Source organism: Mesoplodon mirus (genome assembly GCF_964341445.2).
Source record: "Mesoplodon mirus genome assembly, chromosome: 5".
NCBI lineage: Eukaryota > Metazoa > Chordata > Mammalia > Artiodactyla > Ziphiidae > Mesoplodon > Mesoplodon mirus.
The window spans coordinates 31,391,708-31,417,570 of record NC_138980.1 but is presented as its reverse complement, the minus strand read 5'-3'; the positions used below and the strand labels follow the sequence as shown (position 1 = coordinate 31,417,570).

At 38.2% G+C, this 25,863-nt stretch overlaps 1 protein-coding gene across 5 annotated transcripts in view; it reads right to left on the bottom strand.

Moving 5' to 3' along the window:
* Positions 1 to 25,863, bottom strand: part of UIMC1 (ubiquitin interaction motif containing 1) — a 191,757-nt gene that overhangs the window by 99,876 nt on the left and 66,018 nt on the right. For all 5 annotated transcript variants that reach the window (XM_082622707.1, XM_082622706.1, XM_082622705.1 and 2 more), the window contains exon 2: positions 17,337 to 17,488. In XM_082622707.1, the coding sequence (XP_082478833.1) occupies positions 17,337 to 17,480 (144 nt within the window). In that variant the 5' untranslated portion in view covers positions 17,481 to 17,488. The remainder of the gene's footprint in view (positions 1 to 17,336; positions 17,489 to 25,863) is intronic.

Genomic DNA, 25,863 nt, shown 5'->3' with positions numbered 1-25,863 from the left:
GGAACCCTCCTACACTGCTGGTGAGAATGTAAATTGGTAGAGCCACTATGGAGAACAGTTTGGAGCTTCCTTAAGAAACTAAAATTAGAGCTACCATATGATCCTGCAATCCCACTCCTAGACATATATCCGGAGAAAACCATAATTTCTAAAAGATTCATGCACCAAAATGTTCACTGCAGCACTATTTACAATAGCCAAGACATGAAAGCAAACTAAATGTCCATCGACAGATGAATGGATAAAGAGATGAGGTATATGTATATATATACACACACACACACACACACACACACACACACACACACACAATGGAATATTACTCAGCCATAAAAAAGAATGAAATAATGCCATTTTCAGCAACATAGATGGACCTAGAGATTATCATACTAAGTGAAATAAGCCAAAGACATCATATGATACCATATGATATTGCTTATATGTGCCATCTAAAAAAAAAAAACAAAACAGACACAAGTAAACTTATTTCCAAAACAGAAAGAGGCTCACAAACCCAGAAAACAAACTTACGGTTACCAAAAGGGAAAGGGGGGTGGAGGAGGGATAAATTAGGAGCCTGGGATTAACATATACACAATACTATGCATAAAATATAAAACCAACAAGGACCTACTACTGTATAGCACAGGGGACTATTCTCCATATTTTGTAATAACCTATAACTGAATTGCTGTGCTATACACCTGAAACTTACACAATACTGTAAATCAACTATACTTCAGTTAAAAGAATTTTTTTTAAAAAGAAAGAAGTTGAAAGAATATTCAAGTGAATAGTTAGTATAACCATGAGACCTAGGTTAGGTAAGAAGGAAAGTGAGGACATGACAGGATGATGGACAATGAGAAGGTGATAGCCTGGAATTAGACGTCCTAGTGGGACTGAAGGATTCTCGGAGTTAGGGTATTAGAAGGAGTGAGGTGGAAAAGATAGGTGGTGGTGATCTTGGAAGTGGCATGATTATTACTGACAGGCTCAGTCAGGGTTCCTCACTGGAACCACAGAACACAGAAAATGAACCGAATGTTTTCCTTACTTGTCCCAAGGATGGTACATAACTGGTTGGTACTATTCTAGATACGGAGGACAGAGGTTAATGTATTACATACAATGGATGCCTGAGGACATTAGGCTTACTTCTCTCTCAGAAATCCCACTTGAGAAAGGCTGAGATGGTATGATCCATGGGAGCTGATAGCAAAAAGGTAAAGGAAGTGAGAGGACAGATACTGAATGAATCACAGCTTAGGTTGAACTACAGAAACGGCAACTTTCATGTTCTTCAGTCTAATATGTACATATTGAAATCACCAAGAATGATGGCAAGACTGGCAAAAAGAAAGACAGCAAGTGATATGTTAAAATTTTCAACGAATGGCCAGGAAAGGGGGGTGGGGTGGGTGACCAGGAGGATAGTAGATGACTTCTTCAAGGTGAGTAGCAGGCGTAGCAGAATGGTTTGTGCTTCAAACCAGGTTTTCCAGTAGTCTGGAAGCAACAACGAGGAGTAAGAGGATATTTACCCCACCTCCAGGTCAGTGGTATTGTGTTGTAAGGAAGAAGATATAGCCAGTACCTGAGAAGGTACAAGGAGAAGCAGTACGCTCAGAGGACAGCCATCTTTCAGTTCGAGCAAGAAGATGAAGAGAACTTCCACAGAGAGGGTTAAGAATATCGAGGACGGGCTTCCCTGGTGGCGCAGTGGTTGAGAGTCCGCCTGCCGATGCAGGGGACACGGGTTCGTGCCCCAGTCCAGGAAGATCCCACATGCCCTGGAGCGGCTAGGCCCGTGAGCCATGGCCACTGAGCCTGTGCCTCCGGAGCCTGTGCTCCGCAACGGGAGAGGCCACAACAGTGAGAGGCCCGCGTACAGAAAAAAAAAAAAAAAAAAGAATATCGAGGACTTTTTTGATCACTGACCCTAATTCCAGAGGACAGAGCCATTTTGAGAGCAGGAGTGGTAGACTGAGTCATATTAGAAAAGTGCCCCCAGATGACGGATTAGAGTCGTGGGATGAGAATCTAGGTGATAAGAGAAGCTATGGGAAGCTTGAATTTCTTGGGGGTGTCCAAGGTAAGCAGATTTAAGACAAGATAGGATTAGTCCAGGTTATCTTTTTTTTCTTTTTTTTTTTTTTTTGGCGGTACGCGGGCCTCTCACTTTTGTGGCCTCTCCCCGTTGCAGAGCACAGGCTCCGGACGCGCAGGCCCTGTGGCCATAGCTCACGGGCCCAGCCGCTCCGCAGCATGTGGGATCCTCCCGGACCAGGGCACGAACCCGTGTCCCCTCCATCGGCAGGCGCACTCTCAACCACTGTGCCACCAGGGAAGCCCTCTTTTTTCTTTTTGTACATTTTTTTTTTAATGACAGATTGATTGATTGAAGTAATTTTATTTTATTTATTTATTTATTTATTTTTGGCTGCGTTGGGTCTTCGTTGCTGTGCGCAGGCTTTCTCTAGTTGTGGCGAGTGGGGCTACTCTTTGCTGCGGTGCGTGGGCTTCTCACTGCAGTGGCTTCTCTTGTGGAACACAGGCTCTAGGTGTGTGGGCTTTAGTAGTTGTGGCGCGGGGGTGCAGTAGTTGTGGCGCACAGGCTTAGTTGCTCCGCGGCATGTGGGATCTTCCCAGATCAGGGCTCGAACCCGTGTCCTGTACACTGGCAGGTGGATTCTTAACCACTGTGCCACCAGGGAAGTTCCCAGTCCTGGTTATCTCTTAAAGGAGCAGTACTGGCCAATGCCATGACAGAAATGTTCTATATTAGCAGGATCAAACATGGTAGCCACTAGTGCCCACTGAGCATTTGAAATGTGACTCATATGACATTCACAAAAATGACAAGAATATCAGTGAACTGTGGGACTATTTCAAGTGACCTAATACACAGGTAACTACAGTCCTTGTACAGGGCAAGGAACAAAAACACATTTGAAGAAATAATGACTGAGAATATTCCAAACTGGATGAAAACTATAAATCCACAGATCCAATAAGTTCTAAAACCCACAGGTACAAGAAGCACCTTTTTAAAAGAGCATAGTGCGACTTCCCTGGTGATCCAGTGGTTAAGAATCTGCCCTCCACGGCTTCCCTGGTGGCGCAGTGGTTGAGAGTCTGCCTGCCGATGCAGGGGACACGGGCTCGTGCCCCGGTCCGGGAGGATCCCACATGCCGCGGAAAAGCTGGGCCCGTGAGCCATGGCCGCTGAGCCTGCGCGCCCGGAGCCTGTGCTCCGCAACGGGAGAGGCCACAGCAGTGAGAGGTCCGCATACCGCAAAAAAAAAAAAAAGAATCTGCCCTCCGATGCAGGGGACACAGGTTCAATCCCTGGTTGGGAAACTAAGATCCCACATGCTGTGGGGCAACTAAGCCCACAAGCCACAACTACAGAGCCCCCACACTCTGAAGACTGCACGCAATGAAAGATTCCACATGCTGCAACTAAGACACAGCCAAAAATAAAGAAATAAATAAACATTAAAATTTTTTAAAGAGTGAAAAGGCAAGTCACTCTGACAGAGTTGTCATACCTCACACAATTTCTAGTCAGAATATGTATAAAAGAATAGAAAAATAAATAAATAATAAATAAAAAAGCATATCATAATCAACTGTTAAAAACCGGTGTGATAGGGACTTTCCTGGTAGTAAGACTCCCCACTTCCACTGCAGAGGGCATGGGTTCAATCTCTGGAACCGCATGGAGCAGCCAAAAGAAAAACAAACACAAAAAACAGTAATAAAGGAAAAATCTTAAAGCCAGAGGAAAAAGATGAACACAGAGAAAAAATAAAGATTATACCAGATTTCTTGGAAACAATATAAGCAAGAGACAGGGGAGCAAAATCTTTTAAAATACTGAAAGAAGAAAGTTAACTTCCCTAAAATTCTTTAACCTACCAGCAAAATCTTTCAAAAATGAAGGCTGAGACTCACAGACACAGAAAACAAATTTATGGTTACAAAAGGGGAAAAGGGGCTGGGGAGAGGGATAAATTAGAAGGTTGGGATTAACATATACACATTACTATATACAAAATATATAACCAACAAGGACCTACTATATAGCACAGGGAACTATATTTTGTAATAAACTACAAGGGAAAAAAATCTGAAAAGGAATATATATAGAATATATATATATATATCTAACTGAATACATATAACTGAATCACTCTGCTGTACCCCTGAAACTAACACGATACTGTAAATCAAGTATACTTCAATAAAAATAAATTAAAATTTAAAGGTAAAAAAAAAAAATGAAGGCTACTAAATGTAGTATGATATCCTGGATTAGATCCTGGAACAGAAATAGGTTAGTAGTGGAAAATCTGGTGAATCTGAATGAAGTCTAGAGTTTAGTTAATGCAATAGTGTTAATGTCTTAGTTCTGAAAAATGCACCATGGTTATGTTAAAAAGATGTTAACATTAGAAGAAAGTGAGTGAATGGTATAAAGAAACCTGTGTACTATCTTTCCAACATTTTAACAAATCTAAATTATTCCAAACTAAAAACTTTATTGAAAAAAAAAAGACAAAACAGAGACTTTTCAGATATACTAACACGGAAACAATTAATTGCCAGCAGACCCACAAACAAAAAACAAAGTCCTTCAGGCAGCAGGACTGGATTGTGGGCCTCCCTCCGTTTAATTCATATGTTCAAGCCCTAACCCCTAATGTGATGGTATTTAGAGTTGCCTCCTTTGGGAGGTAATTATGATTAGATGAAGTCATTAAGGTGGGACCCTCATGATGGAATTAATGCCCTTATAAGAGGAAACACCAGAGAGCTTGCTGTCTTTCTCCCAGTACATGCAGAAAAGAAAAGCCATATGAGTACATGGTGAGAAAGTAGCCATCTGAAACTCAAGGAGAGAGTTCTTACCAGACACTGACCCTTCTGGCACTTTGATCTTGGACGTCTCCAGAACTGTTAGGATGTAAATTTACATGTTTAAGCTACCTAGTCTATGGCATAAGAAAAACATGGCACCAGCTGTAAATAGAGTTACACAGAGAAATGAAAAGCACTAAAAATGGAAACTACATGAATAACTACATGACTGTTTCTCTTTGTCTTCAAACAATAACTATTTAACAAAATAATAATAATGTATTATGGGGTTTACAATACATGTACAAGTAAAATGAATGACAACAGTAACAAAGTTGGGGGAGGATAATAACAGTAAACTATTTTAAGATGATTATATATTATACACGAAGTGGTATGGCATCACTTGAAGGTAGACTGTGATAGGCTAAATATGCATGCTAAAAATAACCACTAAAATAAAAAAGCATTATAACCAGCAAGTCAAAAACAGAGATAAAATGGGATCATAGGGAATTCCCTGGCAGTCCAGTGGTTAGGACATGGTGCTTTCACTGCCGTGGCCTGGGTTCAATCCCTGGTCGGGGAACTAGGATTCCACAAGCTGCGTGGCACAGCAAAAAGAGAGAGAGAGAGAGAGAGAGAGAGAGAGAGAGAGAGAGATTATAAAAAATACTTGATTGACGAAAAGTGGGCAGAGTACCTAAACAGACACACCAGTCAAAATGGCCATCATCAAAAAGTCTACAAATAAATGCTGGAGAGAGTGTAAAGAAAAAGGAACCCTCCTACACTGTCAGTGGGAACGTAAATTGGTGCAGCCACTACGGAGAACAGCATGGAAGTTCCCCAAAAAACTAAAAATAGAGTTGCCATATGATCCAGCAATCCTACTCCTGGGCATATACCCAGACAAAACTATAATTTGAAAAGATACATGCACCCCAATGTTCATAGCAGCACTATCTACAACAGCCAAGACATGAGGGCAACCTAAATACCCATCGACAGATGAATGGTTAAAGAAGCTGTGGTATATATATATATACAATGAAATATTACTCAGCCATAAAAAAGTGAAATAATGCCATTTGCAGCTACATGGATGGACCTAGAGATTATCATACTTAAGTGAAGTAAGTCAGAAAGAAAAAGGGATTTCCCTGGTGGTCCAGTGGTTAAGAATACGCCTTCCAATGCATGGGATGCAGGTTCAATCGCTGGTCAGGGAACTAAGATCCCACATGCCGCGGGGCAACTAAGCCCGTGTGCCACAACTAGAGAGCCCGCATGCCACACCACAACTAAGACCCAACGCAGCCAAAAATAAATAAATATTAAAAAAAAAAAAAAAAAAGAATCTGCCTTCCAATGCAGGGAATGCGAGTTAGATCCCTGGTCAGGGAACTAAGATCCCACATGCCGCAGGGCAACTAAGCCTGCACGCCACAACCACTGAGCATGTGAGCCACAACTAGAAAGCCCGTGTTCTGCAACTACAGAGCCCACGCACTCTGCAGCCCCCGCGCTACAACTACTGAGCCCACATGCCACAACTAGAGAGAAGCCTGCACGCCACAATGAAAGATCCTGCATGCCACAACGAAGACCCCGAGCGCTGCAACTAAGACCTGACGCGGCCAATAATAAAATAAATATTAAAAAAAAAGAGGGGGGCTTCTCTGGTGGCGCGGTGGTTGAGAGTCCGCCTGCCGATGCAGGGGACACGGGTTCGTGCCCCGGTCCGGGAAGATCCCACATGCCGCACAGCGGCTGGGCCCGTGAGCCATGGCCGCTGAGCCTGCGCATCCGGAACCTGTGCTCCGCAGTGGGAGAGGCCACAACAGTGAGAGGCCCGCGTACTGCAAAAAAAAAAAAAAAAAAAAAAAAGAGGGAAGACAAATACCATATGATATCACTTATATGTGTCATCTCACATATGACACAAATGAACTTATCTACGAAACAGAAACAGACTTGTGGTTGCCAGGGTGGGGGATAGAGGAGGGTTGGATTGGGAGTTTGGGACTAGCAGATGCAAACTACTATATACAGAATGGATAAAAAACAAGATCCTATTGTATAGTACAGGGAACTATACTGAGTATCCTGTAATAAACCATAATGGAAAAGAATATGAGAAAGAATACGTATGTATATAAATGAATCACTTTGCTGTATACCAGAAACTAACACAACACTGTATATCAACTATACTTCAATAAAAAAATAAAATAGGGCTTCCCTGGTGGCGCAGTGGTTCAGAGCCTGCCTGCCGATGCAGGGGACACGGGTTCGTGCCCCGGTCCAGGAAGATCCCACGTGCCACGGAGCGGCTAGGCCCGTGAGCCATGGCCGCTGAGCGTGCACGTCCGGAGCCTGTGCTCCGCAACGGGAGAGGCCACAACAGTGAGAGGCCCGCGTACTGCAAAAAAAAAAATAAATAAATAAAATAAAATAAAATAAATAAAACAAACAGACTCACAGACACAGAAAACAAACTTATGGCTACCAAAGGGAAAAAGGGTGGGGAGAGATAAATTAGGTGCTGGGTGTTAACAGTTACACACTATTATATAAAAAACAGATAAACAACAAGGTCCTACTGTATAGCACAGGAAACTATATTCAATATCTTGTAATAACCTATAATGGAAAAGGATCTGAAAAAGAATATATATATACATATCTGAATCACTTTGCTGTACACCGGAAACTAATGCAACATTGTAAACCAACTACACTTCAATAAAAAAATTTTTAAAACAGCAAAAAAAACTTGAGTGATCCAAAAAAGGTGCCCCCCAAAATCAAAAAAGGACATAAAGATGGCACAAATTAAAAACAAACATCAAGACAATATATTCAAATCTAACTATATCAATAATCATATAAAACTTGAATGGTCTAAATACCCAAATTAAAGACAGAGACTGTCAGAATGGTAATACTCAACTATATGTGCTGCCTACAAGAAATTCACATTTCTTTTACATTTAAATGAGAGCCTTAAATTAAATTTAAATGTAATTTAAAAGAAAAACTTTAATTACATTTAAATGTAAAGATATGAAAAGATTCAAAATAAGAGGATGAAAACAGAAATACTACGGTAAAACAAGTCAGAAGAAAGCTTGATGGCCACAGCATAATGGAAATAACAGCAAAGGAAACAAACGCATGAGCTACACTTAGAAAAAGTCACCCAGTGAAGAGACAGAGAAACCTTTGAAGGATTCTACACTAGATAACGAGGTTGACACACCTATAATATAAGGAACATTTGAGAAGTTTATAATGGTTTATAATAGTTTTCATTCAAAATGTTGGGAATGTTGAAAGTTTTAAATTTTATAGGCATAGGTTTTGATGTTTAAAACTTATTTTAAGGGAGAAAAATCCCTTGACTTTGCTTAAACATTAAAAGTAATTAAACATTATTGTTAATTGTACTTGTGCAGTATTAACAGCTACGTCATACAGTAAATGTGGGGAAAATCCATTTAGAAAATGATAAATTGTTTTTCCAGAATTACTGTTATGGCATATTTTCAATTAGTTAATGTGTAATTCATAGTAGCAAAAGTAGCAAAAGTTACATTTTTAAAACTACTTGTATAAACATTTTTCCCAAATACTATGGTTTTTGTGCATAGCTTTTTTTTTAATATTTATTTTATTCATTTGGTTGCACTGGGTCTTGGTTGCAGCTCACCGGCTCCTTAGTTGCAGCACATGTGCTCCTTAATTGCGACCGGCAGGCTCCTTAGTTGCAGCTCACCTCTCCTTAGTTGTGGCATGCGAACTCTTAGTTGCAGCATGCATGTGGGATTTAGTTCCCTGACCAGGGATCGAACCCGAGCCGTCTGAATTGGGAGCATGGAGTCTTAACCACTGCGCCACCAGGGAAGTCCCTGTGCATAGTTTTTAAGAATCTTGGATTTAGAGATTGTCTTTTCATAAATTATAGGTTTTACAGAAACTGAAGAATTTTGACACATAAAATGTTGCTTCTATATAAGTAATGATTCTCTTTTATCAAAAGTTCATCTTAACCTCCTACATTGTGTTACATTATACTGCTTCTCTGTAACAATGTGTACTTTGTATGCCTTTTTGTATCACAACCAGATAACCAACTAAAGTTGAAGTGACAATCCTACAAAATACCAAAGTTTTATTTCTGAAGACAATTTCAACTTGGGGAGTTCTGTAAAATCACATGACTTTCATGCACTGGGCAGAATGGACTATAGGAATGAATCTGGCTTTAGGGTTATTAACCTTCTTGAAGTCAACCATCTAAGATCCTACATAAGCACTAATGGGAAAAATTCAAAACTAAATGATAAAAGTTTATTTCTGAGAAATGTCTCAAGTTTTGAAGGTTTTTTTTTTTAAGGAACACTCATTAAGGAAGTCACTGAAGTAGTATTTTTTAAACTGGAAAAAATCAAACCATGATGCCTGTACAGTAAATCTAGGTAAATACCATATAAAGAAACTAAGCTAGTTGAAAACATGGCTATATTAGAAGGGAATTTTATTCTCATTCCTATATTATATATGTGACAGAACTGCAAAGAATGGAAATATTTATTTCTTCTAGGCAGCAGAAGAAGTAAAAGAGTGACTAGTATTTAATAGTCTGTAATATTAACATATATGGACTATATATCAGGATGAACCAGTGTTAACACAAGACAGCATTTCTAAAATATTATTTTGAACATTAGGTCATTTGGTAATTTTCTATAGTTAAAGGATACTTCTCATGTTTTGAAACTAAATAAATGTGGGGAAATGGCTTAATTATAATTTCAGGCCCACAGTTTGTAAGTTCCAGAAAAAGGGTATTTGCATGCGACATGCATTGTATGCTTTAACCTCATGGATAACTATTTTCATCTACAGGTGAAAAGTTTTAGTTATTTTAATAACTAGATATTTTGCTTTTCAGAGGTCTTAAAATGGAAGTAGACCCATTGTTTTGAGGGAATTCCATTACTTTATACAAAAACCAGTCATTCTATGTTTGGTCCTTAATAAAATTTTAATTTGGACAGATTTATTCCAGCTAAGCCATAAATGTTAACATGTAAACTTGTTTTTATTAAAGAATTGTCCTATGGGGACTTCCCTAGCAGTCCAGTGGTTAAGACTCCGTGCTTCGACTGCAGGGGGCATGGGTTCGATCCCCGGTCAGGGAACTAAGATCCTGCATGCCGCATGGCACGGCCAAAAAAAAAAAATTCCCCTATCAATAAAAAGAAGGGGGACTTCCCTGGTGGCACAGTGGTTGAGAGTCCGCCTGCCGATGCAGGGGACATGGGTTCGTGCCCCGGTCCGGGAAGATCCCACATGCCGCGGAGTAGCTGGGCCCGTGAGCCATGGCCGCTGAGACTGCGCGTCCGGAGACTGTGCTCCGCAACGGGAGAGGCCACAACAGTGAGAGGCCCGCGTACCTCAAAAAAAAAAAAAGAAGGGAACTCCCCAGCAGTCCAGTGGTTAGGACTCCATGCTTCCACTGCTGAGGACACAGATTCAATCCCTGATCGGGGAAGCAAAATCTCGCAAGTCGCATAGCGCAGCTAAAAAAAAAGAAAGAAAGAAAGAAAAGAAAAGAAAACTGGAGTAGCTATATTACTGTCATAAGAAGTAAATATCAGAGCAAAGATTATCACCAGTGACTAAAAAAAGGTTATTTCATAACAATAACGGGCTCAATCAAGAAGAGAGAAAAATCCTAAATGTTCACACACCTAATAACAAAACTTCAAAATACATGAAACAAAAATTGACAGAACTGAAAAGAGAAATAGGCAAATCCACAATTATAGTCTAAGGCTATAATACTTCCCTCAAAATATTTGTAGAATATTTGCAGAAAAACAATAAGGATATAGTAAATCTGACAACATTATCAACCAACTTGACCAGATTGACATTTATAGAAAACATCACCCAAAATACACATTCTTCTCAAGTACACACAGAATATTTACCAAGATAAATGATATTCTAGGTCATAAAACAAGTTTCAATCAATTTAAAAAGGATTCAAATGTACAAAGTATATATGACCAATGTAATTAAATCAGAAATAACTAACAGAAAAACCTAGAAAAATTTCCAAGTATTTAAAAACTTGGAATGTTGCACCTCTAAATAACCTATGGATCAAAGAAGAAATCAAAGGGAAATTAGAAAGTATTTTGAATTAAATGAAAATGAAAACACAACATGTAAAGAATTTGTGGGATGCTTTAGTAGTTCTTAAGCGAAAATTACACCATTAAACACGTATAATAGAAAAGAAGGTCTCTTGCTTAGCTTGACCTTAGCTTCCATTTAAGAAAGTAGAATCAAAAGAGAAAACTAAACTAAGCAGAAGAGGGACTTCCCTGGTGGTCCAGTGGGTAAGACTCTGCGCTCCCACTGCAGGGGCCCGGGTTTGATCCCTGGTCGGAGAACTAGATCCCGCATGCATGCTGCAACTAAAGATCCCACATGCTGCAACTAAGACCCGGTGCAGCCAAAATAAACAAATATTTTTATAAATAAATAATAAAAATAAAATAAGCAGAAGAAAGGAAATAAAGATCAAAGTAGAAATCAATTAAACTGAAAACAGAAAAATTAAACAGAAAATCAGTGAAGGCAAAAGTGATAAACCAGGCCGATCAAGATGAAGAAGAAAGAGCTGTATCAGGAATGAGAGAGGTGTTATCACCATACATTCTACAGATTTCAAAAGGTATAACAACGAAATATTATAAACAACTATTTATAACAAGAAATTCAACAATGTAGTTGAAATGGACAAATTCCTTGAAATATACAATCAAAGCTTACTCAAGAAAAGATAACTTTATTAGCATTATATGTATTAATGAAGTTGAAATTGTAGTTAAAATCCTTTCCACAAACAAAACTTCAAGCCCAGATGATTTTACTGGCAAATTCTATCAAACATTTAAGTTAGAAATAATATAAACTCTTCTAAAAAACTGAAGAGGATACATTTCCTAACTCATTCTATAAAGCCAAAATTACCCTGACATCAAAACCAGATAAAGACATTATAAGAAAACTACAAACCAATAACCCTCATAAAGATACGTGCAAAAATCCTAAATGAAATTTTAGCAAATCAAATCCAACATCAGGAGCAAGGGAAGTTTATCCCAAGAATGCTGGATTAATTTAATATTCAAAGATCAATGTAATTCACCACTCTGCCAGACTGAAAAATTATAACTTCATGTCATACGCTAAGAAAAAACATTTGAAAAACAAATACTGTATGCTAACACATATATATGGAATATAAAAAAATGGTTCTGAAGAACCTAGGGGCAGGACAGGAATAAAGACGCAGACGTAGAGAATGGACTTGAGGACACAGAGAGGGGGAAGGGTAAGCTTGGACGAAGTGAGAGAGTGCCATGGACATATATACAGTACCAAATGTAAAATAGCTAGTGGGAAGCAGCCGCATAGCACAGGGAGATCAGCTTGGTGCTTTGTGACCACCTAGAGGGGTGGGATAGGGAGGGTGGGAGGGAGACGCAAGAGGGAGGGGATATGGGGATATATGTATATGTATAGCTGATTCACTCTGTTATAAAGCAGAAACTAACACACCATTGTAAAGCAATTATACTCCAATAAAGATGTTAAAAAAAAAAAAGAAAAAACATCTGACAAAATCCAATACCCATTCCTGATCAAAACTCTCAGATGGTTTTACTTTTAGAGCACATAGTGATACCTAAGCTCTCTTTCATAAAGGGTTGAACAGATACTAACAACAAAACAAATGCTATGAGATTCAAAAAACTATTCTCTAAAAGATGGAGAAAAAATGGCAGACAGGAATTTATCTTTCCATTTCCAGGAAAGCTAAAACTTACCCAACTGAAATACTTCAAATTTACAACAGAGAATCCTGAAAATGGGGAATTGAAGATTGAAGAAGATAAGAATAAATACAGTTAGACCCTGAACAACGAGAGGGTTATGGGTACCGACCCTCCGCAGAGTCAAAAATCTGTGTATAACTTACAGGCGGCACCCTATATATACACGGTTCCTCCATATCTGCAAATCCTCCGTAACTGCGGTTCTGCATCTGCAGGTTCAACCAACCACAGATCATGTAATACAGTAATATTTACTATTGAAAAACATCCATGTATAAGTGGACTCATGCAGTTCAAACCTGTGTTGTTCAAGGATCAACTGTAGAACCAATTCATTAACTGGCCCCATGGACTGTTTTGGGACCAACAGAATCCAACTGGTTACTGACCCTTATGTGCATCTTTCTTCAGGCAGTGAGGCAGATGATCCAACTGGCATCAAAGAAGTGATTTCATGATACAGCGCACTTTTTGTACTCTCTTATATAAATGTGTTTCTTACAATACATCTACCAGCTTATATCATACAATAGAAGCTTTTAATAAACAGTTACTACGTACTGCACACTTATTATGTGTCAGGTACTTTAAATACATCACCTCATTTAATTCCTCTCAAAATTCCTGTGAGGACTTCCCGGGTGGCACAGTGGTTAAGAATCCGCCTGCCAATGCAGGGGACATGGGTTCAATCCCTGGGCCGGAAGATCCCACATGCCATGGAGCAACTAAGCCCATACACCACAACTACTGAGCCTGTGCTCTAGAGCCCACGAGCCACAACTACTGAGCCCACGTGCCACAACTACTAAAGCCCACGCACCTAGAGCCTGTGCTCCACAACAAGAGAAGCCACCGCAATGAGAGGCCTGCACACCGCAACGAAGAGTAGCCCCCGCTTGCCACAACTAGAGAAAGCCCACGTGAAGCAACGAAGACCCAACGCAGCCAAAAATAAAATAAATTTATTTAAAAAAAAAAAGATACATGAACCCCTATGTTCATAGCAGCACTGTTCACAATAGCCAAGACATGGAAACAACCTAAATGTCCATCAACAGATGAGTGGAGAAAGGAGATGTGATACATATATACAATGGAATGCTACTCAGCCATAAAAAAGAACGAAATAATGCCATTTGCAGCAACATGGATGCAACTAAAGATTATCATACTGAGTGAATTAAGTCAGAAAGAGAAAGACAAATACCATATGATATCACTTACATGTGGAACCTAAAATACAACACGAACCTATCTATGAAACAGAAACAAAATCATAAACCTAGTCCTAAAATCTGATGAAAACAATACCAAAAAAAGACAATTACATAAAACAAACGCCACTAGGAATACAGATGCAAACTCATAAATGATATACTGAGAAAGAAAATTCAATATTATGTTAATGTAATACATCATGACCAAGTAAGATTTACTCCAGAAATGCGAAGATGTTCCAAAATTTAAAAATGTATTAATATATAATATTAACTGATAATAGGAGAAAAACTGTATCATCATCTTGCTAAATAATGAAATTTGATTAAACATACATTTCTAAAAATACTAATAGTAAATAAGCAGTTAAAGAATATTTCTGAAACATAATAAAGAACAGAAATATGAAACAAATAACAAAACACCAGAATACTTCCACAATTAAATTCAAGATCAAGATAAAGATGTACTCTATCACTGATATCAATCAACATTATTGTGGAGTCTATAGTCAATGCAATAAAACAAGCAAAAAAGTTAATTGTAAACACTAGAAAGGAAAAGAGAAAAATTATCATTATTAGCAGATATAAGTGCCTACCTAAAAAACATAAGATAATCAACTGAATATTTATTTCAAAAATATGTTATAGATCAATGGAACAAAATAGAAAATCCAAAAACTAACCTATTTACAGACAAGATTTTAATTTACAATAAAGGTGAAATTTCAAATCTTTGCAGAAAGGATTGCTGAAAAACATTGGTAGAAGTGCCTAACCACTGAGACTCAGTTTTTCAATATAAATGTACACTGTTTAGAGACACATGTAAATGTGGTAGCAATGTAAAGAAAAGAATGGAAAGATAAATATAGTAGTTACCTCTGGATGTGTGGAAAGAGATGCATTTGGGGAGGGTCCACACTAACTCAAGAGGGCTTCAAATATGGTGAATGTATGTGTTCAAATTCTTTTTTTTAAACTATGCCTTTACATATTATGCACTCTCCTGTACATACAATATATTTGACAATTTTTAAAAATTTAATGAGATAAATCTGTATGTGCTGTTATAGAAAGATCTACAAGTAATATTAAGTGAAAAAGCAAAACATTATGTCACATGATTCCTTTCCTGTAAAAGTTTTTATTGATGGTATTATGTATAAAGTTTTTTTTTTCTGGAAGAATACAGAAGAAACTGTTACCTTTCATTAAAGGTACACTGACTCAGATGTACATCCTCATTTTACACCTTCCTATACTGTTTTATTTTCAAACACTTTTGAACTGTTTTTATTCTGTTTTGATTTTTTAACAGGTATGTATATAACTTTTTAATATATCTGTATGTGTATAACTATTTTACTCTTGTCAATATTAAGTTTAGTTATCCAAATAGTAGCATCAATGGATTGTTCTCTTCTTTATACTTTTATACTTTAAAAAAGAACTATTTAGACAAAATCCTAATTAAAAATCAGACTACAAGAAAGTTCCCCCCCAAAAAACAAATATCCAACAGAAATATGAAAAAATGTTCCATCTTGCTTATTATTAAAAACATACTTCTGATTATCAAGTTGGGAAAAATAAAAAATGTCATAATAATCTTTGCAGGGAACAAGGAAATTAACACACTACTGATAAGAATATAAATGAGACTATTCAGACTGTAAAGGTTCTGATAGAATACCACATTAAAATTCTAAACTGATTTTGTAGGGATTATGGAGTCAAGGATTTCTAAGCAAGTACAAAGATCTAAAATTTAAATTCTTAGAAGAAAGCTGGAGTAAGCTAAGTGAAATTTACAGAGAAAAAACTGAAGGCAGAGAAGCAAGTTAAGTGTCTGCTATAAGAACTCAAATAACAAGTGATCAAGAAAAGAAATGAAAAATGGAACAGGAAGGACAGATGTGAGTGTCATTTAAGAGGTTAAACACTAAAGGATGTGGGACTCCCCTGGTGGTTCAGTGGTAAAGAATCTGCCTCCCAATGCAGGCGATGCAGGTTCGATCCCTGGTCGGGGAACTAAGATCCCACATGCCACGGGGCAACTACTGAGCCCGCACACCTCAACTAGAGAACGTGTGCCTCAAACTACAAAGTCCACGTGCTCTGGAGCCCGAGAGCCACAACTACAAAGACCAACACTCTGGAGCCCATGCGCCATAATCAGAGAGAGAAAACCCTCACGCCACAGTTAGAGAGAAGCCTGAGCGCCACAACGAAGATCCCACATGCCGCAACAAAGACCCAACGCAGCCAAAAATAAAAATAAATTAAACTTAAAAAAAAAATAAAAATCATATTAAAAAAGCTAAAGGATGTGCTGAATGATTAGGTATAAAACATGAGATAGAGGAAAGAGTTAGGGATAATTCTGAGCTTTATAACTTGAGGTAAATGAGTGGTTCTACCATCAAATGAGATAGAAGATAAAGAAGAGCGAGAGGTAAACTTAGAGGAAAAAACTATGACTTACTTCACTGCCTTACTGGATGTGACCTATAGACAGGTACAAATCTCCAATTAACAAATGGAAATAGGGAACAAAGGAAACATGTTAAGATCTATTACAGCACTGTCCAACAAAGCTTTCTACAATGAAGGAAATGTTCTATACCTGCGCTAACACAGCAGGTACTAGAGGTGACTAGTGCAAGAGAGGAACTGATTTTTCCTTGTATTTAATTTTAATTAATTTAATTTAAATAGCTACAGGTGGCTAGTTGCTACCACATTGGACAGAGTATATCTAGAGACTTAAAAGGCATTTCCATTGTCTTTCTCTCACTTTCCAGACATATGAAAATTAAGATTCACATCTAACTTATTCAAATAGTTTTAAAATATCACCTTCAGTTAATATAAAACTGAGGAACTATGATCCATCCTCAGCCAAACAGTATGATTTCTTTCTATTAAGTAATTCTTAATTCCATTTACAAATCAAAATGAAGCTAAGTAAAAACTGAATGGTCAGGACTTCCCTGACGGTCCAGTGGTTAAAACTTCGCCTTCCAATGCAGGGGGTGCAGGTTTGATCCCTGGTCAGGGAGCTAAGATCCCACATGCCTCCCGGCCAAGAAGCCAAAACATAAAACAGAAGCAATATTGTAACAAATTCAATAAAGACTTTAAAATGGTCCACATCAAAAAAAAAAAAAAAAAAAACTAAAAAAAAATTTAAAATTAAAAAAAAAAAAAAAATCAAAAAACTGCATGGTGTCATTAAGGTATAGTCTCACAAAACAAACCAGTCACAGATAAGGAGGCCTAGTTTGAGACCTAGAGCTCTACTCTTCATAATACTGACCTCTCCATCACTATCAGATATCACAATGAATGCATCCTCAAGTCTACGCTTCTTCACATTGACAGAACTGGTAGTTTCTATATCTTTCTTCTCCAGGTTCTGAGCTTCAGAGCCTTCTTTAACTTTTTTCTTTCTCCGTGGCATCCTTTTGTCTGAAATACAAGGAAAAATAATTTACTTAAAGTATAAGTTTTTTAGATGCTATTTGTAATTTGGTCATGTAAAAAAAAAAAAGATATACATCTAACAGAAGTAAAACTGGATTTCTGAACTCTTCTACTACTCATTAAGATTTGTATTTTTTCTATAAAGGAAAAAATACATATATAAATATGTAAACCTCATCTCTTCAGCGATATTTCAATAGGAAAAATACAATAATTTATCCTAGTTCCTTAAACATTAACTTAAATAATTGGTCCTCTTGGCTATATTATTATTTACTTAAAAGTTTTTTTTTTAATACCAATGCTTCAACCCAATAAAGGACATCTTCAAAATACCCACTGCTAATATCATACTTAAAGGTGAAAGACTAAATGCTTTTCGCTTAGGACAGGAACAAGACAAGAATGTCTGCTTTCATCATTTCTATTGAACATTATACTGGAGGCTCTAGACAGGTCAATTAAGCAAGAAGAAGAAATAAAAGACACCCAAATAGCAAAGGAAGAAGTAAAACAACTGCCTTTTGTAGATGGCATGATCTTGTATTTTAAAAAAAAAACTAAGAAATCCACTAAAAAACTGTTATAACTAATGAACAAGTTCAGCAAGATTGCTGGATACAAGGTAAATATACAAAAATCAATTATACTGCTATCTACTAGCAATAAATAATCCAAAAATGAAAATTTTAAATTCCATTCTTAATAGCATCAAAAATAATAAAATTCTTAAAAAAAAATAATAAAATTCTTAACAAAATTTAACAAAAGTGCAAGACCTGCAACTAAAAACTTTAAAATATTGTTGAAAGATATAAAAGATCTAAGTAAATGCAAAGACATCCCATGTTCATGAATTGGAAGACCTGACCTTGTTAAGAAAACAATATTCCCCAAATTGCTCTACAGATACAACATAATCCCTAATACAATTCCTATTGGCTTTTTTGTAGACAGACAAGTTGATCCTAAAATTCACATGGAAAAACAGAGGTCCCAGAATAGCCAAAATAATCTTGAAAAAAAAGGAACAAAGCTGAAGGACTCACACATCTCAATTTCAAAACTTACTACAAAGCTACATCATCAAGACCATGTGGCACTGGCACAAGAATAGAAATAAAGATAAACGGAATAGAAGAACTATTCATTATGTGAGAGTCAAGAAAACACCCACACGTTTGCTATCAATTGCTTTCGACAAAAGTACCAAGATAATTCAATGGGCAAAGTATAAGTCTCTTCAACAAATGGTACTGGGACAACCAGATATCCAAATGCAAAAGAATGAAACTGGACCTCTACCTCACATAATAAAGAACTGCACAAAATAAATGGATCAAAGACCTGAAAGGAAGAGCAAAACCTATAAAATTCTTAAGCAAAACATATGCATAAAGCTTTGTCATCTTGGACAGGCAATAGTTTGTTAAATATGACATCAAAAGCATAAGCAACAATGGGACTTCCCTGGTGGCGCAGTGGTTAAGAATCCACCTGCCAATGCATGGGACATGGGTTCAAACCCTGGTTTAGGAAGATCCCACATGCCACACAGCAACTAAGCCCATGTGCCACAACTACTGAGCCTGCACTCTAGAGACCGTGATCCACAACTACTGAGTGCACGTGCAACAACTACTGAAGCCTGCATGCCTAGAGCCCATGCTCTGCAAAAGAGAAGCCATCGCAGTGAAGCACACACACCACAATGAAGAGCAGTCCCCGCTTGCCGCAACTGGAGAAAGCCTGTGTGCAGCAACAAAAACCCAACGTAGCCAAAAATAAATAAATAAAATAAACAAATGTATTTTTTAAAAAAAGCATAAGCAACAAAAGAAAGAACAGATAAACTGGGCTTCATCTTATTAAAAACCTTTGTGCTTCAAACCATAATATTAAGAAAAGTTTAAAAAAATAATAAAGAATGAGAAAAATATTTGCAAAGCATCTATGTAATAAAGGAACTGTATACAGAATATATAAAGAACTCTTGCAACTCAACAGTAAAAGGGCAAATAAACCAACTATAAAATGGGCAAAGAATATGAACACACATTTCTCCAAAGAAGATATATAAACGACCAGTAAGCACATGAAAAGGTGTTCAACATAATTAGTCATCAGGCAAATGCAAAGCCCACTAATGATTGCTATTAAAAAAATAATGGAAAATAACAAGTGCTGACGAGGATATGGAGAAATTGGAATCCTAGTATATTGCTGATGGGAATGTAAAATGGTGCAGTCACTGTGGGGGAAGAAAAAAAGGAATGAAGTATTGATACAGGCTACAACATGAATAAACCTTGAAAACATGTTTAGTCAAAGAAGGCAGTCACAAAATCTCACATATTATATGATTTCATTTATATGAAACATCCAGAAGAGCAAATCTATAAACACAGAAAGTAGATTAGTGGTTGTCAAGGACAGGGGGATTGGAAGAGTTGAAGAGTAACCACTAAGGGGCAGAGAGATTTCTTTTTTGAGGTAATAAAATGTTTTAAAATTCTATACTTTTCAACTGTATGTTTTTTAATTGAAAATATAATTGATGTACAACATTATGTTATTTTCAGGTATATTAGTGATTTGACATTTGCATACGTTACGAAATGATCACCATAATAAGTCCAGTAACTCATCTGCCCCCATGCAAAACTATTAAAGTATAACTGACCATATTCCTTAGGCTATTACATCCTCGTGGCTTATTTATCTTATAACTAGAGATTTATACCTCAATCCCTTTCATCCATTTTGCCCCATCTCCAATCCCCCTCCCCTTTGGCAACCACCAGTTTATTCTCTGTATCTATGAGTCTGTTTTGTTTTTTAGATTCCACATATAATTGAGATCACACATCTGTACTTGCCTTTTTCTGTCAGACTTATTTCATTTAGCATAATACCCTCTAAATCTATCTATGCTGTTCCAAATGGCAACATTTCATTTTTTTATGGCTCAGTAATATTTCACTGTGTGTGTGTGTGTGTGTGTGTACGACTTCTTTTTTATCCACTAACCTATCAATAGACATGTAGGTTGCTTCCATATCTTGGTTACTGTAAATAATGCTGCAATTAACACTGGTGTGCATATATCTTTTCAAATTAGTGTTTTTGTTTTCTTCGGGTAAATACTCAGAAGTGAAATTGCTGGATCATATGGCAGTTCTGTTTTTTAATTTCAATTGTATAGTTTAAGTGGGTGGATTATATGGTAAGTGAATCATATCTCAAAGTTGTGGGGGGTTTTTTATTTTAAGAAAGCAGCAAATGTTGTCAAGGATGTGGAGAAATTTTTTATACATTTATTTATTTATTTATTTATTGGCTGCGTTGGGTCTTTGTTGCTGTGTGAGGGCTTTCTCTAGTTGCAGCAAGCAGGGGCTACTCTTCATTGCGGTGCACGGGCTTCTCATTGTGGTGGCTTCTCTTGTTGCGGAGCACCAGCTCTAGGCATGTGGGCTTCAGTAGTTGTGGCACATGGGCTCAGCAGCTGTGGCTCACAGGCTCTAGAGCACAGGTTCAGTAGTTGTGGCACATGGGCTTAGTTGCTTCACGGCATGTGGGATCTTCCCGGACCAGGGCTCGAACCTGTGTCCCCTACGTTGGCAGGCAGATTCTTAACCACTGTACCACCAAGGAAGTCCCAAGGATGCAGAGAAATTAAAACTTTCATCCACTACTAGTGAAAATATAAAATTCTGCAGCTGCTGTGGAAAATAGCTTGGCAATTCCGCAAAAGTTAAAATACACTTAGCAATTCTACTCCCAGGTAAACACCCAAGAAAATTAAAAAGTATTCAAAAAAAACCTTGTACTTAAATGTTCATAACAGCCTTAATCATAATAGCCAAAAAATGCAAATAATCCAAATGATGAATGGATACATAAAATGTGGGACATCCATAAAATGGAATATTGGTCAGCCTTCAAAAGGAATAAAGTACTGATACATGCTACAACATGGATAAACCTTGAAAACATTATGTTAAATGAAAGCAGCCAAACACAAAAGGCCACATATTGTATGATTCTGTCTATATGAAACATCCTGAATAGACAAATCTACAGAGACAGAAAGCAGATTAAGACTGCTAGAAGTTGGAGGAAAGACAAATATAGAGTGACTACTTAATGACTATAGGGTTTCTTTTTGGGGTGATGAAAATGTTTAAAATTAGAAAGTGGTGATAGCTGCACAACATTTTGAATGTATGAAAAGCTATTTAATTATACACTTTAAAATGACTAAAATGTTGGATTTTACGTTCTATGAATTCTACCTAAATTAAAAAACAAACCTCCCCAGATGATTTTACATTATAACCAAAGCAGAGACTTAATGACTTAAATAGTCACTGATTTATAAAGAACAACCTTAGGACTTTCCTGGTGGCGCAGTGGTTAAGAATCCGCCTGCCAATGCAGGGGACACGGGTTTGAGCCCTGGTCCAGGAAGACCCACATGCCACAGAGCAACTAAGCCCGTGTGCCACAACTACTGAGCCTGAGTGCCACAACTACTGAAGCCCGCGGGCCTAGAGCCCATGCTCCGCAACAAGAGAAGCCACCACAATGAGAAGCCCACGCACCACAACGAAGAGTAGCCCCCACTCGCCACAACTACAGAAAGCCCGTGCACAGCAACAAAGACCCAACACGGCCAATAAATAAATTCATTTAAAAAAAAAAAAAGAACCACCTTAGGGACTTCCCTGGTGGCATAGTGGATATGACTCCACGCTCCCAATGCAGGGGGCCCAGGTTTGATCCCTGGTCAGGGAACTAGGTCCCACATGCATGCTGCAACTAAGAGTTCGCATGCCACAAATAAGGAGCCTGCCTGCCGCAACTAAAACCCAATGCAACCAAATTATTATTATTTTTTTAAGGCAAAGCAATTTTAAAAAAATAAAATAGGGCTTCTCTGGTGGTGCAGTGGTTGAGAGTCCACCTGCCGATGCAGGGGACACGGGTTTGTGCCCCAGTCTGGGAAGATCCCACGTGCCACGGAGCGGCTAGGCCCGTGAGCCACGGCCGCTGAGCCTGCGCATCCGGAGCCTGTGCTCCGCAACGGGAGGAGCCACAGCAGTGAGAGGCCCGCGTACCACAAAAAAAAAAAAAAAGTCTGTACAATCCTAGTATTAAGAGAGGATAGTAATAAAACACTTCCAATCCAGAGTCATTCACAAAATCATTCCCTATCATAAGAATCAAAGCTAAACACAAACAAATTTCTATTCTTAATGCATATTTTTTAATGACTTAAGTCTTGAAGAAATAGAAGAAATCACACAGAAAAGAAGAAAATATTAAGCTAATAGATAAATTTTTTACTGATGATTTACAATACTGTGTTGGTTCCAGGTGTACAGCAAGGTGATTCCGTTTTTTTTTTTCAGATTATTTTCCCTTACAGGTTATTATAAGATACCAAATATTGTTGTTCCCTGTGTTATACAGTAAATCCTTGCTGCTTATCCATTTTATGTATAGTAGTTTGTATCTGTTAATCCCCTACTCCTAATTTATCCCTCCCCACCCTTGCCTTTCCCCATTGGTAACCGTAAGTTTGTTTTCTATGTCTGTGAGTCTGTTTCTGTTTTATATACAGATTCATTTGTATTATTTTTTAGATTCCACATATAAGTATTATTATATACTTGTCTTTCTGACTTCACTTAGCATGATAATCTCTAGGGCCATCCATGTTGCTGAAAATGGCATTGTTTCATTCATTTTCATGGCTGAGTAATATTCCATTTTACACACACACACACACACCACACCTTCTTAAACCAATCATTTATTGATGGGCATCTAGGTTGCTTCCATATCCTGGCTACTGTAAATAGTGCTGTTATGAACATTGGGGTATCTGTATCTTCTCAAATTAGAGGTTTTTTGTTTTATACAGCAGGTCAAATTAGAGTTTTCATCTTTTCTGGATATATGCCTAGGAGTAGGATTACTGGATCATATGGTATCTCTACTTTTACTTTTGTAAGGAACCTCCATAACTGTTTTCCATAGTGGCTGCATCAATTTACATTGATGCAGTGTAAAAGGGTTCCCTTTTCTCCACACTCTCTCCAGCATTTGTTATTTGTAGACGTTTTGATAGTCATTTTGACCAGCGTGAGGAACCACAAGATCTGAGATATGCCTGTATATGAAATTCTAGAAAAGACTAATATAATCAATAGTGAAAAGAAAACAAACAAGTAATTGCCTCAGGGCAGACTGGGGGAGAGAGAGAAATGACTGATAACGGGCACAAGGGTACCTCCTGAGATAAGTGTTCTGTATCTTGATTATGGTGGTGGTGGGCTTCCCTGGTGGTGCAGTGGTTGAGAGTCCGCCTGCCAATGCAGGGGACACGGGTTCGTGCCCCGGTCTGGGAAGATCCCACATGCCGCAGAGTAGCTGGGCCCGTGAGCCATGGCCACTGAGCCAATGCGTCCGGAGCCTGTGCTCCACAACGGGAGAGGCCACAACAGTGAGAGGCCCGCGTACCGCAAAAAAAAAAAAAAAAAAAAAAAAAAAAAAATTAGCCAGAGTGGTGCTGGGAAAACTGGACAGGACAGCTACATGTAAAAGAATGAAATTAGAACACTCCCTAACACCATACACAAGAATAAAACTCAAAATGGATTAAAGACCTAAATGTAAGGCCGGACACTATAAAGCTCTTAGAGGAAAACATAGGCAGAACACTCTCTGACATAAATCATAGCAAGATCTTTTTTAAAAGACCCACCTCCTAGACTAATGAAAATAAAAACAAAAATAAACAATGGGACCTAATTAAACTTAAAAGCTTTTGCACATAAAAGGAAACTATAACAAAATGAAAAGCCAACCCTCGGAACCAGAGAAAATATTTGCCAACGAAGCAATTGACAAGGGATTAATCTCCAAAATATACAAAGAACACATGCAGCTCAATATCAAAAATACAAACAACCCAATCAAAACATGGGCGGAAGACCTAAATAGATATTTCTCCAAAGAAGACATACACGTGGCCAATAAACACATGAAAAGATGCCCAAGATCACTAATTATTAGAGAAATGCAAATCAAAACTACAATGAGGTATCACCTCACACCAGTCAGAAGGGCCATCATCAAAAAAATCTACAAACAATAAATTCTGGAGAGGCTGTGGAGAAAAGGAAACACTCTTGCACTGTTGGTGGGAATGTAAATTGATACAGACAATACGGAGAACAGCACGGAGGTTCCTTAAAAAACTAAAAACAGAACTGCCATATAACCCAGCAATCCCACTCCTGGGCATATACCCGGAGAAAACCATAATTCAAAAAGATACATGCGGGGCTTCCCTGGTGGCGCAGTGGTTGAGAGTCCGCCTGCCGATGCAGGGGACACGGGTTCGTGCCCCGGTCTGGGAAGATCCCACATGCCGTGGAGCGGCTAGGCCCGCGAGCCATGGCCGCGGAGCCTGTGTGTCCGGAGCCAGTGCTCCGCAACAGGAGAGGCCACAGCAGTGAGAGGCCCGCGTACAGCAAAAAAAAAAAAAAAAAAAAGATACATGCACCCCAATGTTCACTGCAGCGCTATTTACAATGGCCAGGACATGGAGCAAACCTAAATGTCCATCGACAGAAAAATGGATAAAGATGTGGTACATATATACAGTGGAATATTAACCATAAAAAGGAATGAAACTGTGCAATCTGCAGAGACGTGGATGGACCCAGAGACTGCCATACAGAGTGAAGTAAATCAGAAAGAGAAAAATATCGTATAATATTGCTTATATGTGGAATCCAGAAAAATGATACAGATGAACTTATCTGCAAAGCTGAAATAGAAACACAGATGTAGAGAATGGATGTATGGATACCAGGGTGGGGAAGGAGGGAGCGGGATGAATTGGGAATCTGGGACTGACATACATACACTACTATGTATAAAACAGATAACTAATGAGAACCTACTGTACAGCACAGGCAACTCTACTCAATTTTCTGTGGTGACCTAAATGGGAAGGAAATCCAAAAAAGAGGGGCTATATGTATACATATAGCTGATTCACTTTGCTGTACAGCAAAAACTAACACAACATTGTAAAGTAACTATACTTCAATAAAAATTAATTTTAAAAAAACAGGAATTTTCAAATCATCACTAAAGACTAGAGAAGTGATCCCATGCCAAATAAGCAAAATTTGGAGGAGTTTTTGTTTGTTTGTTTGTTTGTTTGTTTTTGCGGTACGCAGGCCTCTCACTGTTGTGGCCTCTCCCGTTGCAGAGCACAGGCTCCGGACGCGCAGGCTCAGCGGCCATGGCTCACGGGCCCAGCCGCTCGGCGGCACGTG